Source organism: Pristis pectinata, chromosome 11, assembly GCF_009764475.1.
Source record: "Pristis pectinata isolate sPriPec2 chromosome 11, sPriPec2.1.pri, whole genome shotgun sequence".
Taxonomy (NCBI): Eukaryota; Metazoa; Chordata; class Chondrichthyes; order Rhinopristiformes; family Pristidae; genus Pristis; species Pristis pectinata.
This window is the reverse complement of record NC_067415.1, coordinates 86,941,332-86,968,127: the sequence shown is the minus strand read 5'-3', so window position 1 is coordinate 86,968,127 and position 26,796 is coordinate 86,941,332. Positions and strand designations below refer to the sequence as shown.

General features: G+C 43.7%; 1 protein-coding gene across 11 annotated transcripts in view; it reads left to right on the top strand.

Annotated features, from left to right (window-relative positions):
• cdc16 (cell division cycle 16 homolog (S. cerevisiae)) overlaps window positions 1-26,796 on the top strand; it is a 46,077-nt gene that overhangs the window by 3,131 nt on the left and 16,150 nt on the right. For 10 of the 11 annotated variants that reach the window (XM_052026412.1, XM_052026423.1, XM_052026422.1 and 7 more), the window contains exons 5-14: window positions 2,244-2,384; window positions 3,375-3,534; window positions 6,536-6,630; window positions 8,794-8,927; window positions 9,427-9,506; window positions 9,884-9,933; window positions 10,549-10,622; window positions 14,908-15,033; window positions 19,060-19,215; window positions 20,574-20,637. In XM_052026412.1, the coding sequence (XP_051882372.1) occupies window positions 2,244-2,384; window positions 3,375-3,534; window positions 6,536-6,630; window positions 8,794-8,927; window positions 9,427-9,506; window positions 9,884-9,933; window positions 10,549-10,622; window positions 14,908-15,033; window positions 19,060-19,215; window positions 20,574-20,637 (1,080 nt within the window). The remainder of the gene's footprint in view (window positions 1-2,243; window positions 2,385-3,374; window positions 3,535-6,535; window positions 6,631-8,793; window positions 8,928-9,426; window positions 9,507-9,883; window positions 9,934-10,548; window positions 10,623-14,907; window positions 15,034-19,059; window positions 19,216-20,573; window positions 20,638-26,796) is intronic. The other variant, XM_052026413.1, reaches the window with a different exon arrangement.

Here is a 26,796-nt window from a genome sequence, read left to right as displayed (position 1 = left end):
TCTTCAATGAGCAGGTTTGCTCAGGGTAGGGATGTTTGGACGATGATCTGATTGTTGTTTCAGGATTCTGAAGGAAATGGATGACATTGGGCCACAGCAAGCTGTTTCACCTTGTCTGGAGCAGAAGCACCAGATGCCACGATCCACACTTGAGGGGGAAGTTCAAAACTAATCTGCAGAAATTATGTTTCACTGAGCTATAATTTATTTTTAACCCCATGGAATATGCTTCCTTGGAGGCAGGTGGGGATGGAGTATTATTCCCTTCCATGGTAGTGGTGTCAGAAACAAGAGGGTATAGGTTAAGGTGCAAGGGTGGAGATTGTAAGGGGATCTGAGGGGAAAGTTTCCCACGCAGAGAGTGGTTCATATCTGGAAAGTGCTGCCAGAAGAGGTGGTGAAGGCAGATACAATCAGTACATTTAAGAGATATTTAGATCTGCAAGGGTATAAACGGATACAGAACTTGTGTGGACAAATGGAACTAGCGTAAATGGGCAAAAAAATCATCATGGACGTGTTGGCTGAAGGACCTGTTTCTGTGCTGTACAACTTTATTACTCTAGTTAGAAATGATTCATTCTAATTTAGTTCAAGAGAAATAATGTTTTGAGACACGATTCTGAGATGTGTGGCAGCTGGGTTGCATCTGGTGACCTGGACCTCTGGATCCCAAAACTCTTCCCCTGCTGGAGTTTCTGGACCTGCCATATATCATTGATAGGGTTTAATCTTTGAGGTTTAGCTGGCACTGCAGTACAGTCATTTCAGGGGACCACAAAGGAGCAAAGATTGTGGTTGTCGAGCATTCAGCAGTTCCATTGCTGCTAATTTCTCTGGAGCTGTCCAGCTTGGGTGAAGGAATGCAGCAGATACTGAAGACCCCAGAACTAGTTCACTGTGGAAGCCAGATCAGGATACGCTGTGCTGCGTTGAGGAGGCTTTCAGTACTTCCATTCTCCCCCAGAGGTGTAATCAGAAAATGTTCCTGATACAAACCAAAGCCTCATTCGCTCTCTGGTCTGTTCCCATGGTAATGGAGATAACCAAAACTTAAGTAAAGATGGAGAAACGTTTAAATGATAGGACCTGGTCATGAGACCACCAGGGTAATAGGATCTTTGTATGATGTGCAGATATAAGAGACTGCAGATGCTGGAAATTGGAGGAAAAAAATGAGCTGCTGGAGGAACTCAGCGGTTCAGGCAGCATCTGTGGGGGGGGGGGGGGGGGGATGGACAGTCGATATTTTGGGTTGAGGCCCTTCATCTGGTCTTTCTATGACATTTCAGGAGCAATCAATCCCACATTCTCCTGATTAGCTCAACACTGACAACAACAGTGCTACACAGTGGTAAAGTGGAAGGTGATGCTGTGACATCCAGTCCACTTACAGTGGGACAAAGATGGCTGGAATGGGTCTGAACTGGACCAAATTAACAATGGGAAACAGTTCCATAGATGGAGAATGGAAAGACTGGGGGGGGGGGGGGGGGGGGTCTTAGAAATAGGATTCAACTCCTTACCAAAACCTGGGACCAATGCTCTCAAGAAGAGTCCCCAAACCTGGGCTTCAGAGAATGCTAGGTACTTCAAGTCTGACTGAGACTGACCACCTGGTCTTGATGGACAGCATGCTGTGTAAGCTGTGAGCATGTGCAGTTATATGTCTGAATGAAGTTCAGTAGAATACCTTTCACCATTGTCAGTGGTATGTCTGTAATATAAGTGTGAATTTCATCCCCCCCGACAGAAACAGATTTGATGACAATGCAACAAGCTTATTCCTGATATTATGAAGAAGACTTCGTATAAAATTTTCAGTGCCTGAGTTTCTATTTGCAATTTTGCAAAGAATTTTTGTGAGTTTTAAGTAACAAACACTGGCTGATTGTTGCAGTATTTATTTGTCGTCTTGCTGTTTGCTCCATTGCGTATGTCAGCTGTGGCCTGAGTTTGTGGTTGTAGATTTAACTCCTACTCTAGCCTCCTGTCAAGATCTCATTGGAAGAGTTTCTCCCCTAGTAGAAAATTTAAATGGTTCATCATTAACATACCCTGCACTGCAATATCTATGTTGTTGATTATTTCTACTTTATTGGAATTTTAGAAACAAAAGTAGGCCATTCAGCCCCTCGCACCTGCTCTACCATTCAGTAAGATTCTGGTAGATCTTCACTCTCAGTGCCCCTTCTGTATTAAATTCTGTGCTAACTTTTGTCTTTTATTTTTTGGTCGCAAAGTACGCAGCCAAGGAATATCAGCAAGCCCTCGACATTCTGGATATGCAGGAACCAATCAACAAGATAATCCTGGAGAAGAGTGCCAAAGATGACAACAAAGTTAAAGAAGCTTGGATTGACTGGGGGCTGTCTCCAGCTGCAGTAAGTATAACAGTTCTGTCGTGGTCTGTGCTGCTTCGTATGGACAGTGTCTTCTCATGTTCAAAAGCTTGGCAGAACCATTCAAAATTACTTTTGAAAATGTATTCGTATATTTAAACAAATTAAAGCACTAGGTAAAGCTTTAAAAATAAATAACTAAAATCAAAAAATGTATTTTAGATTATTTGTAGCTTCCTACCTGCCCTCTTTCTATTGAAATGAGGGGAGTTGCTGGACTTGTGCCAGGTTGAAGCTGGTCACATTCAGGAGCTGGAGTGCAGAAGTGCAGGGAAATCCATCAGTGATCAGCTCTTGGCTTTTTCGTGGAAGCTTGGGGCAAATTGGTTTTAAGTTTGCGGTGATTGCTGGATTGACATTTGATCCCTTTAACCATTAATATGCATCAATTCTTCAGTATTAATTCTGCAACTTAAATTCAGCAAAGCTACTTAAATCCTGGATTCAGACTGAAATCTGCCCATCATCTGTTAATGGTTCCCAGTGTGTAACATGGCGAGTTAAGTAATTCTAAATCGCAATCCTAAAAGCACACCAGTTAGATCTAGGAATAAGTGAGTGTGGATTTCAGCCAGGGAAATTGGGAATATTTTTCACAGGATTATATCAAAAATATTATTCATCTAAAAGGCTTTGGATGTGGGAGATTATTGGAATTTTCAAGACTGAGGCTTGTAACTGCTTTGAGACAAAAGTAATAGAGCAATAGAGAGAAAATGGAGTTGAGGAACTAATCAGTCGTAAACTAGTTGCATGACAGAGGAGGCGCAAGGGGCTGATTGGCTTCTCCTGCGTACCTGTGTATTTAGGTATTTTGAAATTCTTGTTAGTGATGTATTTGTGTTAAACAATTGCATTTAAAATCGTTCTGTATGCTCACTGGTTCAAAGTTCCTGTGCAAAGTGTGTGTACTGACATTTCTTATTGAATAGTATTGATCACTTTTTAATCTGCTGGAATGTTTCTTGGTAGATTAAAAGCTCGATTTGCCTCTTACGAGGAAAGATCTATGATGCCATGGATAATCGACCCCTGGCCACCAACAGCTACAGAGAGGCACTGAAGCTTGATGTGTGTTGCTTTGAAGCATTTGACCTATTGACATCACACCACATGCTGACAGCACAGGAAGGTTTGTTACACATTTGTTTGGTTAATGAAAACTGAGGTAGTCCACTGAGTTAATAAGCAGCTTGGGTCTTTCAGATGTGCTGCACTCTGATTGACTTGACTAAAGGCTCCCAACTGCCTCAAGAACCACCTCCTTTCACCCCTCAGAAATATTTCAGACATATTTCTCCAGCTGCTTTCACAACCTCCACGAGATGTCCCAATGCACTTTACAACCAAGGATATACTTCTGATGTAGACTGTGGAAGGAAACCTGGCAGCCAGTGTGTAGATCCCCAAAAACTGCAATGAGCTGATGATTGGATAATCTATTTCAGTGCTGCTGGTTGAAGGATAAGTGTTGGCCAGGGCACCACAGGAAGCCCCCTGCTCTTCTAAATGGTGCCAGGTGTTTACCTCCACTTGAGAGGGCACAAAACGTCTCAGTTTAATGTCTCTTCCTCCTTCAGTGCTGGACTCCCTCGATACTACTATACGGGGATGTGACTTTTATTTTCAGTTCAAGTCTTGGGATTTGAACGTATGACCTTCAGATGTGCAAGTGTTACAACTAAGCCAAAATGTGAATGTGACAGTACGAAGTGTTTGTGGCACTGAAGCAGGCTGTTTGGCCCATCTGGTGTGAGCTGCTCCACATTGGCTCCTTGCACCTTTTCTCATCTTGACTGCATTGCTCCTGTTCCTGTCACCCTTGTACGTACCTTGTCCAACTTCCCTTTAATTGCACTTGCCAGTTTTGAATGGCTTGAGGAGCTGAATGGTCTACTCCCAATTCTGTCACTGTGAAGGTTGTAAATCTGCTAGCTCAGACTGAAAGTAGCTAAAGTTATTTCAGGCAAGTAGGTAGGTTAAAGAGCGTTCTTTATTGTGAGGGGTACCTAGGGTCGGTGCACAAGCTGTCAGCTCTATTTGTATACAGGAACCAATCCAAGACTCTGCTGCTGAGCTTGAAGGTTGTAAATATGAGGTTAGAGAAACAGCTGTAACATTTACACAGCCAATTCCTCAAACTCTTGGTCCAAATCACCGGAAGAAGGTTTGGTGCCAAATATTTTCACTCTCATCAGCTGTAGCAGAAACTGCCCATGTAATCTGGTGCTGTAATCACAACTCTTGTCTGTGAAGTACTGTCTACTGGTGAGGTGTTATCACTGAACAACACATTTACACAGAAAATGTCCATTATTATTGTGTTATTGGAATGGAAAATGGGAAAGTTGATGTATGTGTCAGTGTGTTAATAATGGTGGTTTCTGAGGGATTTAAAATTGTTTTTGATTTGAATGATGCATCTGCAAATAACCATTGACATGCTTACCCTCTCCTCCCTTCAGGTCTTGGGGGTTGATGAATGAATTGAGATTTTGTTTGTTGGTGTCAGTTTGCTTTGATTTCAGACAATGATGTTGTTTTAAGAGCCAAGCTTCTGAGAGAACTTCAGAAGGAGACTTCCACTTTGCTTAATGGTTTATTGCATCAGAGGCAGGGGCTTTGTTGGTAGAGGAAATCTCTGAACCCCTATCCATTGACATTTGTTCCCTTGGAGCAAATGGATCAAGGAGAAATTGAAAATGCAAAGAGTATCTGCGGATTAGGCAGCATCTGTAGGGAGAAAAGGTTTATTTCAGATTGTTATCCTTGAATGAGAAAATGATGTTTAAGTTTTAGACAGGTCCAGAAGGAAGACCAGGAACTAAAGCTTAGTGCATGATGTGAGGGGGAGGGCAGGGGGCAGTGTGAGGGAGGAAGGGCAGGGGCAAGGTGAGCTTGGTTAAATGATTAAAGGGATGGTGGTAATGTGATGAAGAAATGAAACATAAACAGCAACAGACTGTTGGAAACGGTCTGCATATCAGCAGGAAAGGAGTTCTATGACTTGCTTTCCATTTTCTAGCCTCTGCTCTGAGCTTTGTTCTACAATAGCTTTCAGGTAACAACATGATAGCAGTCTAACTGAACTTGCATAAAAGCAACTTGGGAAGTAGATTAGTCAGGCTGTGCAGAGGTTGACATTCCGAGTCAGAGTTGAAAATGTGTCCAAGTTTTCTCATTCCTTTTGGAGGTTGAGCAAGTCAGCAGTGTGCTTCCAGCTCTCCCTCCCTGCTGCTTAACCACAACTAAAGTCTTGAAATGAAGATTAGGTGAGTGTGATTTAAATCTTGCAGCATGGAGACTAGTTTTGTGTGTGGTCAAAGACCTTTCCCCTTAATCCTGCAGATCTCTTTAGCAACATGCCAATGCTTTTTAAGAGATTTTGAAAATTTGAATCCTCTGTCCCTGCAGAGGGCACATTCCAGATCAGCACAATCCTATGTGTGTCTCTGGGGGGGGGGGAGGGGGGTGGGGATGATGGGAGAAGGCTGGGGAGAGAAGGACTGGGAGAGAGAGAGAGATCTCAATTTTTATTTTGCTTTATCCAGTTATTTTAACATCTATGATATGAAAACTGAGTCCCTTGTCCAGCTGAAGGGTCTCAACCCGAAACCCTGACTGTCCATTTCCCTTCATGGATGCTGTCTGGCCCGCTGAGTTCCTCCAGCAATTTGGTTTTTGCTCCAGATTCCAGCATCTGCAGTCTCTTGTATCTCTCTTGTCCAAGATGGTCTCTCAATACTTTTAATTGTGCACACCTCTATAACTCTCCCGTAACCACCGAGATCAACCCTCGCAGCTGAAATCTCTCATCCCTGGGACTGTCCCAGAAAATCTCCACACTGCTCCTTCGTAACCTTCCCTCACATGTGGAGTTCAGATTTGGCCACAGTGCTCCTATCTACACAGCTTGAGCCCAGTCTTTGTTGGACCTTCCAATTTCTGCTTCAGATGCCAGGCCATGAGTTGATGCTTTAGACTTGTGGGAGGCTAAAGTAAGCAAGAGGGGTTGGTCTGGAGGCCATCCATTGCTGGGTGATGAACAAGGTGAAGCAGGATGTGCCATGTTGATCTGTGTACCAGGGTCCATTTGGCAATGTGTTAATTCCTTGTAAAACTTTACTCTACAGAGAAGGAGCTGCTTGATTCGTTACCTTTCAGTAAGCAGTGCACGGAAGAGGAGCATGAATTACTGTACTTCCTGTATGAAAATAAATTGAAAAAGGTAATGGCACTTTTTTTTAAATATAAGTTTCTGTGAAACAAAATAATGCATGATCGGGGAAAATAATGTCATCACAAATTTGTGGATACAATACTGCTTATTAACTTACCTTCTGGATATGGTACAATTTTTGGGTGAAGTTTAGCACGTCTAATTAGACCAGTGGTCTTGGTTATAGTTTAGTTCCTATTTTAAAGTCTTGAATTCTGCCATGGTTATCTTTCTCTTGTGAGTTCCTGTGCTGGGGCATTTGTTGGGAATGAAAGCTGCAATAACACTCTCTGACCCATGGTGGTGCTACTGTACCATCACTGGTAGGACAATGTTAATACATCATAGCAGCTAGCATTTATGTAGCATTGTTTTTAACAAAGTAAAATGCAGCAGGATCACAAGGGAGCAGGGGAGATGGCTTAAAGTAGTAACTTCAACCATAAGATTATAGAGATCATGGAGGAATTTAAACACAGTTTGGACATTAGGATCCCAGGAACTGTTGCATGTCCCCAAGAGCAAGTGATTGGCAAGTGTGAAGCCAATATATTTCATCTGTGTGCTGGCATCAAGGCACATGGATTTTGGGTGCAGAGTCAAAACTCAGCTGTACATCCTCACTACCCCTTGCCTCTATTTTCATTTTGTCCATTTCCAGGACACTGGCTTACCTGGCAAGTCCAGCATTTACTGCCCAGGCTTAACTGCCCTTGAGAAGGTGGTGGTGAGCCACCTGCCTGAACGATGACAGTCCTTCTGGTGAAGGTGCTTCCACGGTGCTGTTGGGGAGGGAGTTGTAGGGTTTGAACCTAGTAATAATGAAAATACGGTTGATGCATTCAAAATCAGGATGGTGTATGTTCCTGTGAGCCTGATGTTTTTGGGGGTAGAGATCTGAGAGGTACTGTTGGATTAGCCTTGACAAGGAACTGCAGTATGTTTGTAGATGGTGGAGGGAGAGTGTTAAGTGTCACGGATGGGTGTCACTGAAGTTGACAGTTTTGGCCTGTATGCCTCCCTGCTTGTTCCTGCTCCTGGTTCCTATAGAGTTCTCATCCACACTAGCAGACAAAGATGTGACAGCACTGCAGTGAGTGCAGAGGAGCTTCATTGGAATGTTGTCTGTGCCAAAGCATTTTGGTTATAAGGAGAGACATGAGAGGCTTGGTCTGTTCTCCCTGGAGCAGAGGAGACTAAGAGGGGATGTTGAGGTACAATAAATTGAGGGGCAAGAATCTTTTTCCCTTGTCAGAGGGGAATAAAACTAAAGGACATAAATTTAGGGGAAGGGGTAAGAGACTTAGAGGAGATCTGAAGTGGACTTCTTCATCCAGAGAGTGGTACCTGGAACGCACTGCTGGAGAGTGTGGTGGAAGCAGAGTCACTGACGGCATTTAAGTGTCTAGATGAGCACTTGAATCACCCAGGCACTGAAGGCTAAGGGCCAAGTGCTGGAAGATGGGATTAATATGGAAGGGTGCCCACTGGTTGGTGTGGATGGGCCAAATGGCCTGTTTCCATGCTGTATGACTGACTGTCACCTGATCCACGGAGTTCATCATTCTGAGACATTGGCTGCCTGTCTGTCCACAGATGCTGCCTGACCTGCTCTTGCAGCCACAGTATTTATTTGGCTGGTCTAATTGAGTTTTTGGTCAATGTTGGTGAAGGAACTCAGTAATGGTAATGTGATTGAACATTAAGGAGAAGTTGTTAGATTGATGCTACACGTGGTCATTGACTGGCTCTTGTGTTGCATGAATGTTACGGTCAGACTTATCCAGATTTCAGTCCTCAATGAGCCCCAATTTCTTCATTGATTGGACCAACCACCAGAACCCACCACAGACTCTTACTCTTTGGAGTGAATCCACTTCCTTGGTGTACTGTGGCTTGAATCAGCCTTGTTTGTAGCCTCTCCATTGTTCATAATATAGTGACGTAAGTAATTTCCAACTTGAACAAGGAATTTTGAATGGGAAACAATCACAGACTTCACCACTGGCTGCAAGGAGTGAATGTATTTGAAGCGTAACCATAATCCCTGTCACTGTTTTCTTCCTGTAATTTCACCCCATTTCTGCCCACTCAATAACTTTTAATTATTTGAGCTGCTATAGTAATGTTAATGCCTTAACCCCGTGTGGTCTTGTATTTTCTCCCCAACAGTATAATAAGCCAAGTGAAACATTAATTCCTGAATCAGTTGATGGACTCCAGGATAACCTGGATGTCGTAGTTTCTGTGGCGGAGAGGAATTACTACAATTGTGATTTCAAGACTTGCTATAAACTGACTTCAATGTAAGTAAAGTCTGTACATCATCAGTAAGATTCTTGGCAGCCAGTAAAAATCTTATTTGAAGTGTAATCACTGTGGTAACAGAGGAAATTTGGCAGCTAATTTGTACATAGAAGGCTCTCACAATATTCAGTGAGATAATCTGTTTTTGTGATGTTTGTTGGATGAATGTGACCCAAGACACTGGAGAGAACAGCCCTGTGGTTTGGAATACCTGCAGTGATTAATATCTTGAGATATTTAACATCTCACTGAAAGATGGCCTTTCTGACAGTGCAGCACTCCCTCAGCACTGCCATAAAGGTTAGGGCTAGCTTTTGCAGTGTGGGGTCTGGAGAGGGACTTAAACCACAGCTTCCTGCCTTGGCTGAGAGGGCCATGCACTGTGCTGTGCCCGATACCTTCCTTGTGTAATGCGGAAAGGTTTATATAATTTGTTAAACACTTTGTATGTGGATTAATTCGATAACCTGCGCTGTCTATTTTGGTGTCTCTTGACAGGGTGATGAATAAAGATCCTTATCATGCAGTGCTGCTTCCAGTGCACATCGGAGCCTTGGTGGAACTGAACAAGGCAAACGGTAGGAACTGTATCACTTTTCTTTTTGTCTTCATTTAACTTGAACTAATCAGCCTACCATGGTTCAGGCACACGTATCCACTACTTCAGCCTCCCTTTGTCTGCCTGACACTTTCTCTTGGCTCCTGGTGATGGTCTGTCCCCACTCCCCCTCAGTTCCACCACTGGTGAAGGAGCACTTGGCTGCTCAGCACTATGTCTTTGTGACTCCCTCCTCTTGTCTCCTGTCCTTCATTTACACCTGGTACTAGCTCCTTCCTTTGGACTGACTCTGATGTTTGGTGTAAGCTCATTGCATTCTCACTGCCTCTTATTTTCTGATTGTAAACGGAATTGCACAGATTTAATTCTTTCTTTGCATCGTTCTTTGCCCTTCAGAACTCTTCTACCTTGCGCACAAGTTGGTGGATTTGTACCCCAATAATCCGGTAAGATGTATTGCCTGCACAAGTATTCATACCCTGTCTTCCCTTCCCATCTTTCTACTTTTCGCTTTTGATGCCACTTTATCTCAAGTGACCACAGATTACTAATGCTTACACACGAGTGAGTGGGTTTGTGCTCGTGTCAAGCATCACAGGTGAGCTACAACTTGCCATCACTTGCTGCCTGCACTTCCACCAGAAGCTTGTTACGAAGCCGTTGGTAGGTACGGGGGTCATTTTCTCTCCCCCAAATTGTGAGGTGGGTTGAGCCTTGTGCAGTTAAATCAGCCACATAATTGTGGAGCAGGAGTGGGATCTGTGGCTTCTTCCCTGTGGCTCATTTTCACACAATTTGACCATCCACAAAAATAGAACGCGGCACGGCAGGGGGCTGGTTGGCCCATCGGCACCCTGCCAGCAAGTATCTCTCCATGAGCCTCTCTCCACCCATCTCCATCTCCCCTCCATTCTTCCTCCTTCCCAGATTCCCCTTAACTGTATCTCTGCTCTTCACATCAACCCTGTCTGATCCAACTTGCTGCCACTCTGGTTAAAGACATTACAGTTCCAGTCTTTCAGTTACTCATTTTCCTGTTTCTGTTGCCTCTTGATGAGCAGGTGTCCTGGTTTGCTGTCGGTTGTTACTACCTCATGGTTGGCCACAAAAATGAACACGCCAGGAGATATCTCAGGTGGGAATGCAGTTGTGTTACTGGGGCATTTACAGCAGCTTTGTGTTTTTGTCATCAATCCATATTTTCTTCTTGATTTTAATTTTGTTTTGGTAATTTTTGCAGGTATGAGAAAGTGCACTCCCCTGACCGTTAGACTGGGTGGCCAGTGCTGATGTCAGGAAGCACTTTCTCATACAAAAGAACTCCCTTCCCTAAAATGGTGAGGCTTACTTTAAAACTTCAGAACCAAGATTGATGTATTGTTGTAGGGTGAGGGGATTATGGAACCTAGACAGATCGTCTTAAGGGGCAGATTAACCATGATGTTTAATGGGGGTCAAGGGTTTGAATGACCACCTCCTCTCCCTATGTTCCATCTGAGGGACATATGGAGACTTGAGAAACAGGTGGGAGGTGGCGTGCATAGCAACATTGAGGCAGCTGCTTGTTCTATGATGCTGGGGTGGTAAAGGTTGTGGACAGTGGTGGAGTCTGATTATATACTGGTGATTGGGTCCTTTGGAATTGCCCACCCTTGTACCCAGTAGATGAGTTGCACCTCCTGTTCCATACATGGGTTATGCAGAGAAACTATTGACTGGTTAGAATTTTACAAGGCAGGAAGTGGCCTGTTGTACATTTGTTTTCTGAAGGGTTACCACCTTCCTCTATAGCTTTTAGTTATCTTCTCTAGGCTAAATTGGGGAAAGAGCATGCAGCAGGATAGTGCAGGAACTGGAGAGAGTAAATTGCAGTAGCTATTATTGGCCAAGTCCACACATTCAACATGTGGGAGATGTTTAAAGGACAGCTGGTCAGAATTCAAGACCAATGTGTTCCTGTGCGGAGAAGATAAAGGCTGGCAAGGTTCAGGAACCTTGGATGATGAGAGATGTTGCAAATTTAGTCAAAACGAAAAGGAAGCGTGTGAGGTTTAGGAAGGTGAATTAGACTGGGCTTTTGAGGAATATAAAGAGAGCAGGAGGGGATTTAAACAGGGAATCAGCAGGGCTAAAGGAACCATGAAATGTTCTCGGCAAGTGGGATTAAAGAGAATCCCAAGGCATTTTTGATATGCATTTAAAAACAAGAGGGTAACTAGGGTGAGGGTAGGACCACTCAAGGACAAAGGAGGGAGCTTATGCCTGGAGCCAGTTGAAGTGGACGAGGTACTAAACGAGTACTTCGCATCAAGTATTCACATTGGTCTGATGGGCTCTATCCCAGGTTATTGAGAGAGAAGATTGCTAGGTCCTTGACAGAGATCTCTGTATCCTCTTTAGCCACAGGTGAGGTCCCAGAGGACTGGAGAGTAACCAACGTTGTTCCTCTGTTTAAGAAGGGCAGTAGAGACAAGCCAGGAAATTATTGGAGAAGATTCTTGGGGATAGACCTACTTGCATCTGGAAATAAGTATGTGTGGGAGATCATGTCTTATAAACTTGATTTTTTGAGGAGGTGACAAAGATGATTGAGGCTAGGGCAGTAGATGTGGTCTACATGGACTTCAGTAAAGCTTTCAACAAGATTCCTCATGGTAGGCTGATCAGGATTTTCAGGCACATGGGATCCATGGAGACTTTATAGATTAGATTCAAAATTGACTTGACAGAGATGTTATTTTGACTAGAGGTCTGTGACCAATGGTGTTCCGTAAGGATCAGTGCTAGGACCTCTGATTTGGACAAAAATGTATGTCGGCTGATTAGTACGTTTGCAGGTGACACAAAAATTGGTGGAGTTGTGAATAATGAGGAAGGTTGTCAAAGGGTATAGCAAAATATAGACCAGTTGGAAATGTGGGCAGAGAAATGGCAGATGGAGTTTAATCCGGACAAGTGTGAGGTGTTGCACTTTGGGAAATCAAATGTAAGAGGAAAGTAAATAGTAAATGACAGGACCTTGAGGAATATTGATTTGCACAGGGACGTTGTGTCCATAGCTCTCAGAAGGTAGCAACACAAGTAGATGGAGTGGTAAAGAAGGTGTATGGCATGGCTGCCTTCATCGGTAGGTGTGTTAAGTATAAAAGTAGGGAAGTTTTACATAGAATATAGAACACTACAGCACAGTACAGGCCCTTCGGCCCACAATGTTGTGCCAACATTTTATCCTGCTCTAAGATCTATCTAAACCTTCCTCCCACATAGCCCCCTTAAATGTCCCTAATGTGTCTGCCCCCACAACCTCTGCAGGCAGTACGTTCCACACACCCACCGTTCTCTGTGGGGGAAGAAAACTTACCCCTGACATCCCCCTTATACCTTCCTCCAGTCACCTTAAAATTATGTCCCCTTGTGTTAGCCATTGTCGCACTGGGAAAAAGTTTCTGACTCCACTTGATCTATGCCTTTTATTATCTTGTCCACCTTTATCAAGTCCCCTCTCATCCTCCTCCTCTCCAAAGAGAAAAGCCCTAGCTCGCTCAGCCTATCCTCATAAGACATGCTCTCCAATCCAGGCAACATCCTCGTAAATCTCCTTTGCACCCTCTCTAAAGCTTCCACATCCTTCCTATAATGAGGCGACCAGAACTGAACACAATACTCCGTGTGGTCTGACCAGAGTTCTATAGAGCTGCAACATCACCTCGCGGCTGTTGAATTCAATACTCCGACTAATGAAGGCCAACACTCCATACGCCTTAACAACCCTATCGACCTGCGTGGCAACCTTGAGGTGGACATGGACCCCAAGATCCCTCTGTTCCTCCACACTGCTAAGTCTCCTGCCATTAACCTTGTATTCTACCTTTCAATTTGATCTCCTGAAGTGTATCACTTCACACTTATCCGGGTTGAACTCCATCTGCCACTTCTCAGCCCAGCTCTGCATTCTGTCAATATCCTGTTGTAAACTATAGCAATCTTCTACACTATCCACAGCACCACCAACCTTTGTGTCATCAGCAAACTTACTAACCCACCCTTCCACAACCTCATCCAAGTCATTTATAAAGATCACAAAGAGCAGGGGTCCCAGAACAGATCCCTGCGGAACACCACTGGTCACCGACCTCCAGGCAGGATGCACTCCATCTACCACCACCCTCTTGTCTTCTATGGGCGAGCCAATTCTGAATCCACACAGCCAAGTTTCCCTGGATCCCATTCCTCCCGACTTTCTGAATAAGCCTTCCATGAGAAACCTTATCAAATGCCTTACTAAAATCCATGTACACCACATCCACTGCTCAACCTTCATCAATGTGCTTTGTCACATCCTCAAAGAATTCAGTGAGGCATGATCTTCCCCTCACAAAGCCATGCCGACTGTCCCTAATCAGCCTATGCTTCTCTAAAATGCCCATAACTCCTGTCACTAAGAATCTTCTCCAGTAATTTGCCCACCACTGGTCTGTAATTCCCAGGGTTATCCCTACTCCCTTTCTTGAACAAAGGAACAACATTTGCCACCCTCCAATCATCTGGCGCTACTCCTGTGGCCAGTGAGGACACAAAGATCATCGCCAAAGGTGCAGCAATCTCTTCCCTCGTCTGGCTCCGGTGACTTATCTATCCTAATGTTTTTCAAAACTTCCAGTATATCCTCTTTCCTCACGTTGACATGCCCTAGCATATCAGTATGTTGTACGCCATCCTCACAAACGCCAAGGTCTGTCTCTGGTGAATACTGAAGCAAAGTATTCATTGTGGGACAGGTTCTGCTGTATAAACTTTGGTTATGCCACATGTGGCATATTGTGTGCAGTTCTGGTTGCCATGTTATAGGAAGGATGTGGAGACTTCGGAGACGGTGCAGAAGAGGTTTACCAGGATGTGGCCTGGATCAGGGAATATTAGCTACAAGGAGAGGTTGGACAAACTTGAGTTGTTTTCTCTGGAGAGTCGGAGGCTGAGGGGTGACCTGATAGAAGTTTGTAAAATTATGAGAGGCATAGATAGGGTAAATAGTCAGTCTTCTTCCCGAGGTGGAAATGTCAAATACTAGAGTACGTAGCTTTAAGATGAGAGGAGAAAATTTAATGATTTACAAGGCCATCTTTTACACATCTACCACTGGGTAGGTGCCTGGAGCACACTGCCAGGCATAGTGGTGGAAGCAGATACGATAGTAATACTTAGACAGGCAGGGAATTGGGGGGGTGGATATAGACCTTGTGCAGGCAGATGGGATTAGTTAAGATGGACACGGCAGCACAGACATGGTGGGCCAAAGGGCCTGTCCCTGTGCTGTGTTGTTCTTTGTTCCAGCCCTTGCCTCCTGACTTGTGCAGTGGCCTATGATAATAGATAGGCATTTGTTTTAGTTGTTTCTAATAGAATTTGTTTGCCCTCCTCAGTAAAGCCACCACCCTGGAGCGAACCTATGGGCCGGCCTGGATCGCCTACGGCCATTCGTTTGCAGTGGAAGGTGAGCATGACCAGGCCATGGCTGCCTACTTCACTGCAGCTCAGCTAATGAAAGGGTAGGTGCTGCTCCCACCACACTCAGTAAATGTCTTTAACACAAGATAAGTCATTGTTTGTCCGGCCACTTTTGACTTTACAATGCACTTTGTTGCTGGCATGACCTGCCAACGCGGTTTCAAAACTAATGTCGCAATGTGTTTTTAAAAGGAGGTTTCTGCCAACCCTTTACCAACCTGGTTGGGACTTGCTGGTACCACTCTCTCCTGAGTCCGTGGGCTGATGTGCAAGCCCCTCTTGTTTGGTCTAGGCTGTTGCATTGCTGGAGGACAGCTGCACTACTACTGTAAACTAAGCTTCCTTCCCCTTGTTTGGATGTACAGTATTGGCCCTGGTTAGAGAAGAGAGCTGTATCCTCAATAGGATGTTTGGATGTACAGTATTGGCCCTGGTTAGAGAAGAGTGCCGTATCCTCTGTGGATAGCTGCTGGTGCCGGCAGTGTGAAACAAGAACCAACTGCTGTGCAGCATCGGCAGAGAGAAGGAGCAAATGTCCAGGGTCAACGATCCAGCACGATGAAAGATCACAACAAAAGTGACAGCAGGAGGCAGCCGCTTGGCCCTTCGACCCTGCCCCATCATTCAATATGGTCATGGCTGACGTAAGCTGGCCTCAACTCCTCTTCTGCCAGTTCCCGGTAGCCTTCAATTCCTCGATCTTTCAAATATTCGTCTACCTCCACTAAAATATATCTAATAATCATAGAATTGTACAACACAGAAACAGGCCCTTCAGCCCATTTCCTCCATACCAAATATGATGCCTATCTACTTAAATCCCATTTGCCTACATTAGTCCCGTATCCCTCTACGCCTTCCCTACCTGTCCAAATGCATTTCAAACTTCGTAATTGTATCTGTCCCCACCACCTTCTGTGGCAGCTCCTTCCAGAGACTATCCATTTGTGAAAAACTTACCTCTTAGCTCTCCTTTAAATTTCTCCCCTCTCACCCTAAACCTCTGCCCTCTAGTTCTAACTCTTGCAAAACAATTCTGACCATCTATCCTGTCTTTACCCCTCATAATTTTGTAAACCTTCGTAAGGTCAACCCTTAGCCTCCTCTGTTCCAGTGAGAACAATCCCTCTTTATAACTACAGCCCTCCATTCCAGCTAACATCCTACTACATCCTTCCCGAAGTGTGGCGAACAAAACTGTACACGGTACTCTAAGTGCAGTCTAACCAGTGTTTTGTACAACTGCAACATAATGTCCTAACCCTTGTACTCAATGCCCCGACCAATGACAGCAAGCATACTGTTGGATCCAGTTATTTTCGAATCCACAGGTTCTTTCAGGAGTTCAGGAATGAGTTGAAAACAACTTGGTGCTTCACAAGTTTTATTGGAAAAGTTTAAAACAAAGAAACAGTCACAGAGCACATGGCACTAGCTTTATTACGAGCCGAGACAAAAGGAACTAAAGATGAGCTGGGGTGGGGTGGAAGAGAGCAAGAGAGAGATTAACAAAAAATGACACCTTTTATACCTGAGATAAGGGGTGCTCCTTAGCTAACGATAGTCCAATCAGGAAACCTATTAGATACTTGTGGCCAAACCAACCAATGAAAAAACATATTCACTTGATGGACGAACCAATAAGCTAGTAAGCAGCCATTCCTTGTGCAGCCACTTGAGGTGTATTAAACACTATACATGTTAAAAAACTAAAACAGTCAATTCCAACAATACCAAATGGTTTTTTCACTGCCCTGTCCAGTTTTGTTGCTGCTTTCAGTGAGCTGTGGACTTGCACCCCAAGGTCCCTCTGTACATCGGCACTCCTAAGCTCCATGTCATTTACTCTCTATTTCCAACCAGAATTTGACCTCCCAAAGTGCATGACCTCACACTTGTCTGGATTAAATTCCGTCTACCACAACTCTTTCCAATTTTACAGCTGACCTATGTCCTGCTGTATCCTTAAACAATCTTTTTTGTTATCAACAATTCCAGCAATTTTTGTCTGCCTGCAAATTTACTAATCGTGCCTCCTACATTCTCATCCAAGTCATGTGTATGTATAACAAACACCAATCCTCGTGGTACATCATTTGTTGTAGATTACTACTGTCTCTTATCACCAAGCCAATTTTGATCCAGTTCACCAACATGCCATGGATCCCTTGTGCCTTAACCTTTTGGACCAGCCAACCATGCAGGACCTTGTCAAAAGCCTTGCTAAAGTCCATATAAACCATGTCTACTGCACTGCCCTCATCAATTTTCCTCGTCATCTCCTCAAAAAAAAACTCAATCAGATTGTGAGACATGATCTCCCCTGCACAAAACCATGCTGACTCCTCCTAATCAGTCCGTGCCTTTCCAAGTGAACCTAAATCTTGTCCCTCAAAATCTTCTCCAACAACTTCCCCACCACCGATGTAAGGTTCACTGGCCTGTTGTTTCCAGGCTTGTCCATACTGCCTTTTTGAAAAAGTGGACAACATTAGCTGTCCTCCTGTCTTCTGTACCTCACCCTTAGCTAACAAAGATGCAGAAATCTCTGTCAGAGTCCCAGCGATCACCTCCCTTGCCTCCCTTAGCATCCTGGGATAGATCTCAGTCATCTCTGGGGATTTATCCACCCTAATGTGCTTGTGTTTCTAGTGCTTACTCTTTTCTGATATGGATGTGTTCCAGATTATTAGCATACCCTCCCTAAATCTGCAGCCTACAAGTCCTTCTCCCTTGTGAACTGATGATCTGGCCTCCACTACCCTTTGGGGCAGAAAATTCCGGAGATTCACTACCTTCTGAGAGAAAAACATTTATAGTCATAGAGCAAATACAGCATGGATACAGGCCCTTTGACTCAACGAGTCCATGCCGACCACGGTGCCCACCCAGCTAGTCCCAATTTCCTGTGTTCGGCCCATATCCCTCCAAGACCCGCCCCTCCATGTACCTATCCAAGTGCTGCTTAAATGATATTGTTGTGCCTGCCTCACCCACTTCCTCTGGCAGCTCATTCCATATACTCACCACCCTCTGCATGGAAAAGTTGCCCCTCTGGTCCCTTTTAAATCTTTTCCGTCTCACCCTAAGTCTATTGCCCCCTAGTTTTGGACTCCCCTACCCTGGGGAAAAGACTGTTACCGTCCACCTTATCTATGCCTCTCATAATTTTAAACACTTCTATAAGGTCACCCCTCATTCTCCTACGTTCCAAAGAATAAAGACTGAGCCTGGCCAACCTCTCCCTATAACTCAGGCCCTCTAGTCCTGGCAACATCCTTGTAAATAATTTTTCTGCTCATTTCTACTCATCTCAGTTTTAAATGACTGGGCCCATATTTTGTACTAATGTCCCTTGCTTGTAACTCTCCTGCTAGTGGAAACATGGCATAAAATGCCAATCCTTTGCCTGCCTTCAGAATTCTAACCTGCTAAGCACCCTCAGCGGTTCCTCTGTTTCTGTCACAAGCTGGTCATCTGAAATCATTGAACTTGATTCTGAGCCTCGATGGGTGCAGTGTACCAGATTGGAAGATGACCTGTATTTTGAGCTGCTTTGGAATGGTTTGATGGTACAAAGACACGCCAGAGTTACTTTGATTCTCTGCACCTTTGGGGCACAACATTGAATTCAACATCTTTGGATAAATAGACATCTATCCTGTCACAAAAACAGAAACAGTGAAAGAAATCAGCCAGTCAAGCAACATCTGTGGAAGGAAACCAGTTTTGTCCTGTCACCTTGCTTTCTATACTGAACATGTGGTGCTATGAATAATCTGGTGATTACCAAATTTTAGAGTTTAATTTTTTAACGTTTTTCATAGCTCTTTGAACATTTTCCTGTCTTTGTCATTGCTTTTAAATCAGTCAATTGCAGTTAGCAGTTATCTAAAGAATTGAATAAATTTAACAATTCCACAAACCTCTGCACTGTTGTCTAGTCTGTGATGTCTGCAGTTACTTCTGTGTGACGTTTATAATGTCCCTTATATTCTTTGATAAATATTTTGTTCATGCTCCCTAGAAGGCACTGCATCATTAGCGATGATTCACTCTGTTGTCAGCAGGTGTCATTTACCAATGTTGTACATTGGCCTCGAGTATGGACTGACCAACAATTCCAAACTGGCAGAGAGGTTTTTCAGTCAGGCCTTGAGCACAGCACCTGAGGACCCTTTTGTTCTTCATGAGATGGGAGTCGTGGCTTTCCAAAATGCAGAGTAAGTAGGTTGAAACTTTACACAGTACAGGCCTGCACTAAATCATTGTGTAGTGATTGAATTCTTCCAGATATTCAGAACTTCCAGATAATGTAGAAATGCAGAAATAGTTGTTACAAAATGGAGAACTGATTAGTTGTTACGGGACTTGACCACCTTCCACTCCTGTGGTCTCATAGACAGACGAGCTAGCTGGAAACAGAAGATTGTCGAATATGGGGGCTTTTGTTGAGGCTCAGAGACAGTGACCAGGGTGTTTGGCAATCATTAGGGGATGACCTAGAGCTATTGATCATTTGCCCATAAGATGATTAAACTTTCCCCTATACCTAATTGGACACCTGGTTGGATATGCACGTAATGTATGTAATCAATTAGTGTTACTGCTCTGGCACCCTCCGGAGATGAACTGGAAAAGGTCTTGATAATAGATGTTTTCCTTTGTTCTGTGGAGAAGTTGCCTGAGATTTTCAGCACCATTCTCCCCACCGAGAAATCAATAAATCTTTGACCCTTGCAATGGACCTGGGTCTGGAGTGATTCTCCTTTGGTTCCACTTCCTCACAGAGGTGTATGGTGACAGTGGGAGGACCTTCTTATGGAGCATTGTTGCCGGCAGGACTTGTTGGACCAAATGGTTTGATTCTGTGCAGTTCTTTCTGTTCTTCATTCCTGCGATTAAATCCCTGTTTGCATCAATGGGAGAAGTCACTGTAATTACACTGTACTGCTGCTGAGGATGTGGGGCAGTGAAAGAAATGAGGAAAGGGCAGCCGAGGCTGGGGAAGGAATGAGGTGAAACGCGATTAGGGAAATGCATAGTCAAAGTTTCACAGAGAATCAATATACATTGGTTCAAAACTAACTCAAGTTGAATCTTTATTTGAGTATTACATTTTCTTATTTCACAAAGAGAATAAACTTTTTTTTAAAAAAAAGCACAAAGCTAAAGGTAGCAAAAACACTCAGGTAATGTCAAAGAAAAGAAAATTGCCAGGGGACTGAGCAAGAGAGTGGGGACTAATTTGAAACTCTTTCCAAGAGCTGGTGCAGGCATGATGGGCCAAATGGCTGTGAGGTGTAATGAACATTAACAGAGTTGCCTTTGGCCAGATTGTGTATTTTTAATGTGATGACACTAGTTTACACAAAACAATCCGAATTTGGGGTGGGCATTGGCTTGATACTAGTGATGCTGGATACCTGTCAACCAGTGAGACAAGATGCTTTTGACCTAAAAACATTTTTAAATATTGTAGCCAGATGAATGGATTTATTACAACAAGTTCTGAATCCACAAATGTTTTAATTTATCTGCTGTGTTCTTTGTTGAAATTAGTTTAACAATCATGTTTCAGTTGGAAGACTGCCGAGAAGTATTTTCTAGACGCACTAGAAAAAGTGAGAGCAATTGGGAATGAGGTAAGCTATGTTTTTTTTATTTTTCAATTCTGTGTTTCAGTGTAAACTTGTCAACTGGGTGTGTGCATGTTACACTTTGCCTCAGCACAGCAAGTCACTCAATGTGCTGTGTCAGTAGAATGTTGCTCACGAGGCTCACTGTAGTGATCGGTTTTGACGTGACTGTAGTGAGCTAGAATGGAATGCAAGTGTCACACCTTTGCTTGAAAGGTGCAATTAGGATTATTATGATTTTAAATGATTTCAACAAAAATCAGCTATTTGATTAACTGCAATCCTTCCGGACAGAGCTGAACTTTTGAATAATGTTCAGCTGCAAGGCGTGCATTTAAAATCAATTCAGTTTCAGTGCCACATCTGAGATGTGGTGGGGTGGTAATTAATTGAAATTGTTTTTTGATGGTAAAATATACAATCTCTTGCTGGTTTTCTTCCTACCCTGCTTAGCTTTCTTGCTCTAGATTTCTCACTGTCCAATTTTCCCACTGGCTTGTCCATTGATTGAGTCCCTATCCCGTGGTAAGGCAAACCTATGGATGTGTACGTGGTTCCAGAACCACATTCAGTATTTGCTTCAATGCTAGTTGAAGTTAGTTTTGTCCCTTATGAGCCCTCCACACTGCTGCTGTTGCTGCAGCTTCTCACTAAACACAGCCTTGTGCTCTAATCTGTTTATTTCAAAGTTTGGCTCATTAAAATCATCTCCTTTTATCAAAAGCAAAACGCCTTCAATGCTGTTCCTGAAGAATACTTGGCTGAAACTGCAGCATAATATTTTTGAAGAATGTCCAGTTTGAATTGACAGGAATGTGATTTACTAATTTGAGTTTATCATTTTTTTTCTAACAATTTTTTTGAAAAACTGGTGTTCCTGGGGCTTTCATACTTGCAGCACTTGGATACAGATGTGATCACCCCAGGGGTGAATTGATTTGCTTTGGCTAAGGTTGGACAATCTTTTACCAAGGCAGAGAAGAAAATAACTAGGTGCTGATCTTTGCTAAGGACGCGAGGGTGGCTGAGAATTTTGTGGAAGGCGTATACTTGGAAGGGGAGAAAAGACTTGCATTTGATGATGCCTTTTGCAGTCTCAGGACCTTCCAAATGTACCATAGCTAAAGTTTTTGTTTGTAATTGATATTGCAGAAAATGTAGTGGCCAACTTGTGCATTGAAAGATCCCACAAACAGAAATGTGATAGTGACTAAACCTGCCTAATTAATGATGTCGATTAAGGGACAAGTGTTGACCAGGGGCTGGGAAGGACTCACTTGCTCTAATTCAAAATGGGATGGGCATTGGTATAATCTCTCAGCTGAGAGACATACACCTGGCAGTGCCAGGCTCTCTCAGGATCGCACTAAGTGTCATCATGGGTTTTGTCCCCGAGTTTCTGGAGCGGGGTTTGATCCTGTGACTGGATTCAAAGGAGAGCATGCTGCCACTGAGCTGACCCGGCTAAAAGTTCCTGATAATATAAACGTACAGGCCATTAAGCTGCTGGTCTCTTCCTCCAGCATTTAGGTCACTGCTGGCCTGTATCTCAATCCATTCATCTGCACCGATTTACTGGATTCATATCTCTTGGAAGGTTGGGGAAGCTTTGGAGACAGTGCAGAAAAGGTTCACCAGATGTTGTCTAGATTAGTTATAAGGAGAGGTTGGACAAACTTGGATTGTTTTCTCTTGTGTGTTGGAGGCTGAGGGGAGATGGATAACGACCATGTGCAGGCAGATGGGATTAGTTCGATGGGCATCATGGTCGGCATGGACATGGTCGGCTTGAAGGGCCTGTTCCTGTGCTGCACTGTTCTATGTTCCAATTCTTGAGCTGTGAATTGAGATGTTCTAATTCTCGAAGAGTGAATTGTACCATGAAGAGAGAGTAGGGCCTTTGGCATGGTCCCACATGAGAACCCTGTCCAAAAGGTTAGACCCATGAGTTGTGGGTAGGTTGGCTAATTGGATCCAACATTAGCTTGGTGATAGAAGGAAGAGTGTGATAGTCATGGGTTGGAAGCCTATGACCAGCGGTGTACCACAGATCAGCGCTGGGATCCTTACCGTTAACATACATTAACCATTTGGATGTGAATGTAGGAAGAATGATGAGTAAGTTTGCAGATGAAATGAAAGTTAATGGTGTTGATATTGAGGAGAGTAGTCTGAGGCTAAAGGATGATGTTGATGGGTTGGTAAGATGGGCAGAGCAATGGCAGATGGAATTTAACGCTGGTAAACATGAGTTCACGCACTTTGAGAAAACTGTTATGTCTAGGACATTGATAATGAATAGTTAGTCCTAGGGAGTATTGAGGAACAAGACCAAGCATCCCTGAAAGTGGTAGCACTGGTAGATAAGGTGGTGAAAAAAAGCATATGGAATGCTTGTCTTCATTAGCCAGGACATAGAATACAAGAGCAGGGAGGTCATGGTTAACTTTATAAAACATTGGTTTGGCAATAGCTGAATTACTGTGTGCATTTCTAGCCACCACACTGTGGGAAGGTTACAGTTGCAGTAGAGAGAATGCAGAGGAGTTTCACCAAGATGTTGCCTGGGATGGAGCATTCCAGTTACAACGAGCAACTGGATGGGCTGGGTTTGCTTTCCTTGGAGCGGAAGAGGCTGAGGGGTGACCTGATTGATGTATACAAAATTATGAGGGGTACAGGATAGGTTGTGGGAAACTTTACATGTAGTGGGGGTGTCTAAAGCCTGAAGGAATAGGTTTAAGATAAAAGGTGGAGATTTAGAGGGGATCTGAGGAATCTGACATGTACTACCCAAGAAGGTGATGAAGCATTGACCAGTTATCTAGAGTTACCAAGGTATGGAGGGCTCCAGGCCAAGTACTGGAAAATGAGTTTGGTATAGATGGGCGCTTGATGGTTGGCATAGACGTGATGGGCTGAAGGCCCTTTTACTGTGTTGATTGACTGTGGGTGATGGGGTTAATAAGTACAGAGAATGGTGGAAGTCCTCAGCAGGTCTGCAGCATCCGTGGAGAGAAAGAGAGAGTTACTGTTTCAGGTCACAGACTTTGGGAAAAGTTGGAGAACAGGCATGTTTTAAGTTACAGAGTAGAGGGAGGGGAGAAAGTGGATTGCACTTGGCATCCGGATAGAGTTGGATTGAGGCAATGAACGGCTTTCTGCTTTACACAAACCCTGTCCCATAGCAGAGGAGGTGGAAGCAGAAGCTCTGGCATGAGGCTGGTTCATGATGAGTAAACCAGAGTCTGGCAGGTCACAACCAGTAAATTTATCACCACAGGCAAGGAGGGTATTAAGTTTGTTGAATCCATTCTGGGTCCATGTAAGAACAACCTGGCTAATGTCACTTGACAGCCCAGCAAATGGTTTCCTTTCAGTTGATTGCTGCAATTGATTCTTTTATTTCTTTATTTGTCATTGTACTGTTGCAACAACAACACAACGAGATTACGATGGCCTCCCTTGCCTAATAAAAACCAAAACAGTAGATTGATAAGGGCAATTATAACTATAAAATAAAACAAACATACTTACACAAATATAAAGTATAAAAAAATAAAAAGGCAGTGTGCAAATGAACCATGGTAATATTAATGATAATCGGCAGCATATCAATATCAATATATTAAATAACACCATGATGGGTCCAGCCGGTAAAGGGGGAAAGACATAGTATGTGTGTGTATGTATGTATAGGAGGTGTCAGTCCATGTTCAAGAATTTAACGGCATGTATTGTCCTGTATCGCCTACCAGAGGGGAGTAGTTTAAAAAGGTAGTGAGCAGGGTGAGCTGGTTCTCGAAAGATGTTTAAAGCCCTGCTCCGACATTGAGCCTGATAGATGTCTTCCATCGCTGGTAACTGAGTCCCAGTGATGTTTTGGGCCGTCTTGATGACCCTCTGCAGAGCCGCCTTCTCCTTCCTAGTGCAGCTGGCATACCAAGCAGTAATGCTGTATGTCAGGATGCTCTCCACCGCACACCGGTAGAAGTTCACCAGAATGTTCCAAGACAGTGTGGCTCTCCTCAATTTCCTCAAAAAATAGCGGCATTGCTGTGCCTTCCTAATGACAGCTGAGGTGTGTATTGCCCAGGAAAAGTCCTCGGTGATGTATGCTCCCAGGAATTTAAAACTGGAGACTCTCTCCACAGCCTTGCCACCAATGAACACTGGACCAAGACCTATCTTCCTTGACTTCCTGAAATCCACCACAATCTCTTTAGTCTTGTGGGTGTTGAGAATGAGATTGTTGGCAGAACACCAGGCTGTCAGGTTTTGTACCTCATCCCTGTATGCCAATTCATTATTGTTCACTATCAGGCCAATGACTGTCGTGTCGTCTGCAAACTTTATGATGGTATTTGTTTGATGGACGGATGAACAGTCATGAGTACAAAGGGCATACAGGAAGGGACTCAGCACACACCCCTGGGGAACACCAGTATTCAGGGGGAGGGTGGAAGATATGTGCCCTCCTAACCTGACAGTCTGTGGACGATTGGTCAGAAAGTCCATAATCCAGTTACAGATTGTTGTATTCAGGCCGAGGCTGTGGAGTTTGGACACTAGTCTGCTGGGAGTAACTTGTGTTAAAGGCTGAACTGGTCCAAAAAGAGCATCTTGACATACGTGTCCGGTCTTTCCAGGTGCGCCAGAGCAGTATGGAGGGCGAGACTAATTACAACCTCCGTTGATCTATTTGCCCAGTAGGCAAACTGGTGCTGGTCCACGGTGGCAGGGATAGCACGTTTAATGTGCTTCAAAATCAGTCTCTCGAAGCATTTGGCTATGATCGGTGTAAGTGCAACCGGGCGATAATCATTCAGGCAGCACACATTTTTTTGCTTAGGAATGGGCACAATGATTGTTGATTTAAAACACGTCGGGACAACAGCGTATGTCAGGGAGAGGTCGAAGATGTTAGTGAAAACCCCAGCTAATTGGTTAGCGCATGCCTGAAGCACACGCCCTGGGACACCATCAGGTCCGGCTGCTTTCCTTGCGTTGACACTGTGTAGTATCCTACTGACCTCATTAGTATCAAGTACCAGTCCATAAGGATCTTCAGGATCTTCTGCCTTCATTCTTCCCCCCGCATTGTGTTCTAGAGCCTGACCACTTGCTGCGCTTTTTAAAAACCTTCTCCTCTTTGTTTTTGGGTTCTTGCTAATCACCTTCTTCCAATGGGAATAGTTTCTCTCCATCTATGGTCAGTACCTCTCATAATTTTAGATGCCTTTATCATAACCCCTCTGCGTCTCTGCCAAGGAGATAACCCCAGTTTCTGGGTGATGTGTACGACAAAAGTCCCTCGTCGCTAGAATCATTTTAACAAATGGTTTGTTTCCCCTCCCTTTTGTTCCTGAAGCGTGGTGCCCATAGCTGGATACAATATTCCACTTGTGGTCGGGCTAGTGTTCTCTAAAGGCTTCAGTGCACTTGTACTCGGCCTTTGTTTATAAAGCCCAACATATTGGATGGTTTTGTAACCATATTCTCAACATTCTTTGCTACTTTCCATGAATTGTACACACGTGCCCCCAGATTTCATTTTTTGTATATCTTTTGGAATTGTCTCCTCAAGTTTGTATTGCCTCTCATCCTACCTACCAAAATGGAGTGCTTTGTATTTCTTCATGTTACATTTCATTTGCTACCTTTCCATCAATTCAATCAACCTGTGAAGTTTTTCTACTGTCCTCCTGCATTTTGCTATACTTTTAAGTTTTGTGATTTGTTCTTCAAGTTTAAGGAAATAATTTTATTTATAATATTTTTGAAACCAATTATTCCTTTGGCCTATTAGTCATAATAAGTAATTTACTCACATGTCATTAAAGTCGCAGGGTTTTCCCCAAATCTGCCGCACCCATTCACAAGCGATTTTTCTGGTTGCATTTCTGCAAGTCATTGCCAGTTAATTATGTGTTAGGTGATACAGTGCAGCTTATTTCACACCAGAAGTTGCCAAACTTCTTGTTTTTGTTGCACTGTAGATAGAATCACATTTGCAGGAATTTGTGCAATGTACACAGTGATGTCTGTGTGAAACCCTATCACTCCCACCACCAGGTTACCGAAATTGCATGCCACTGTGGGATAGTTCCCGGTATTATTGTTTGATTCCCTTCCTGTAGAACTTTTGCTGTTGTTTATGATTTC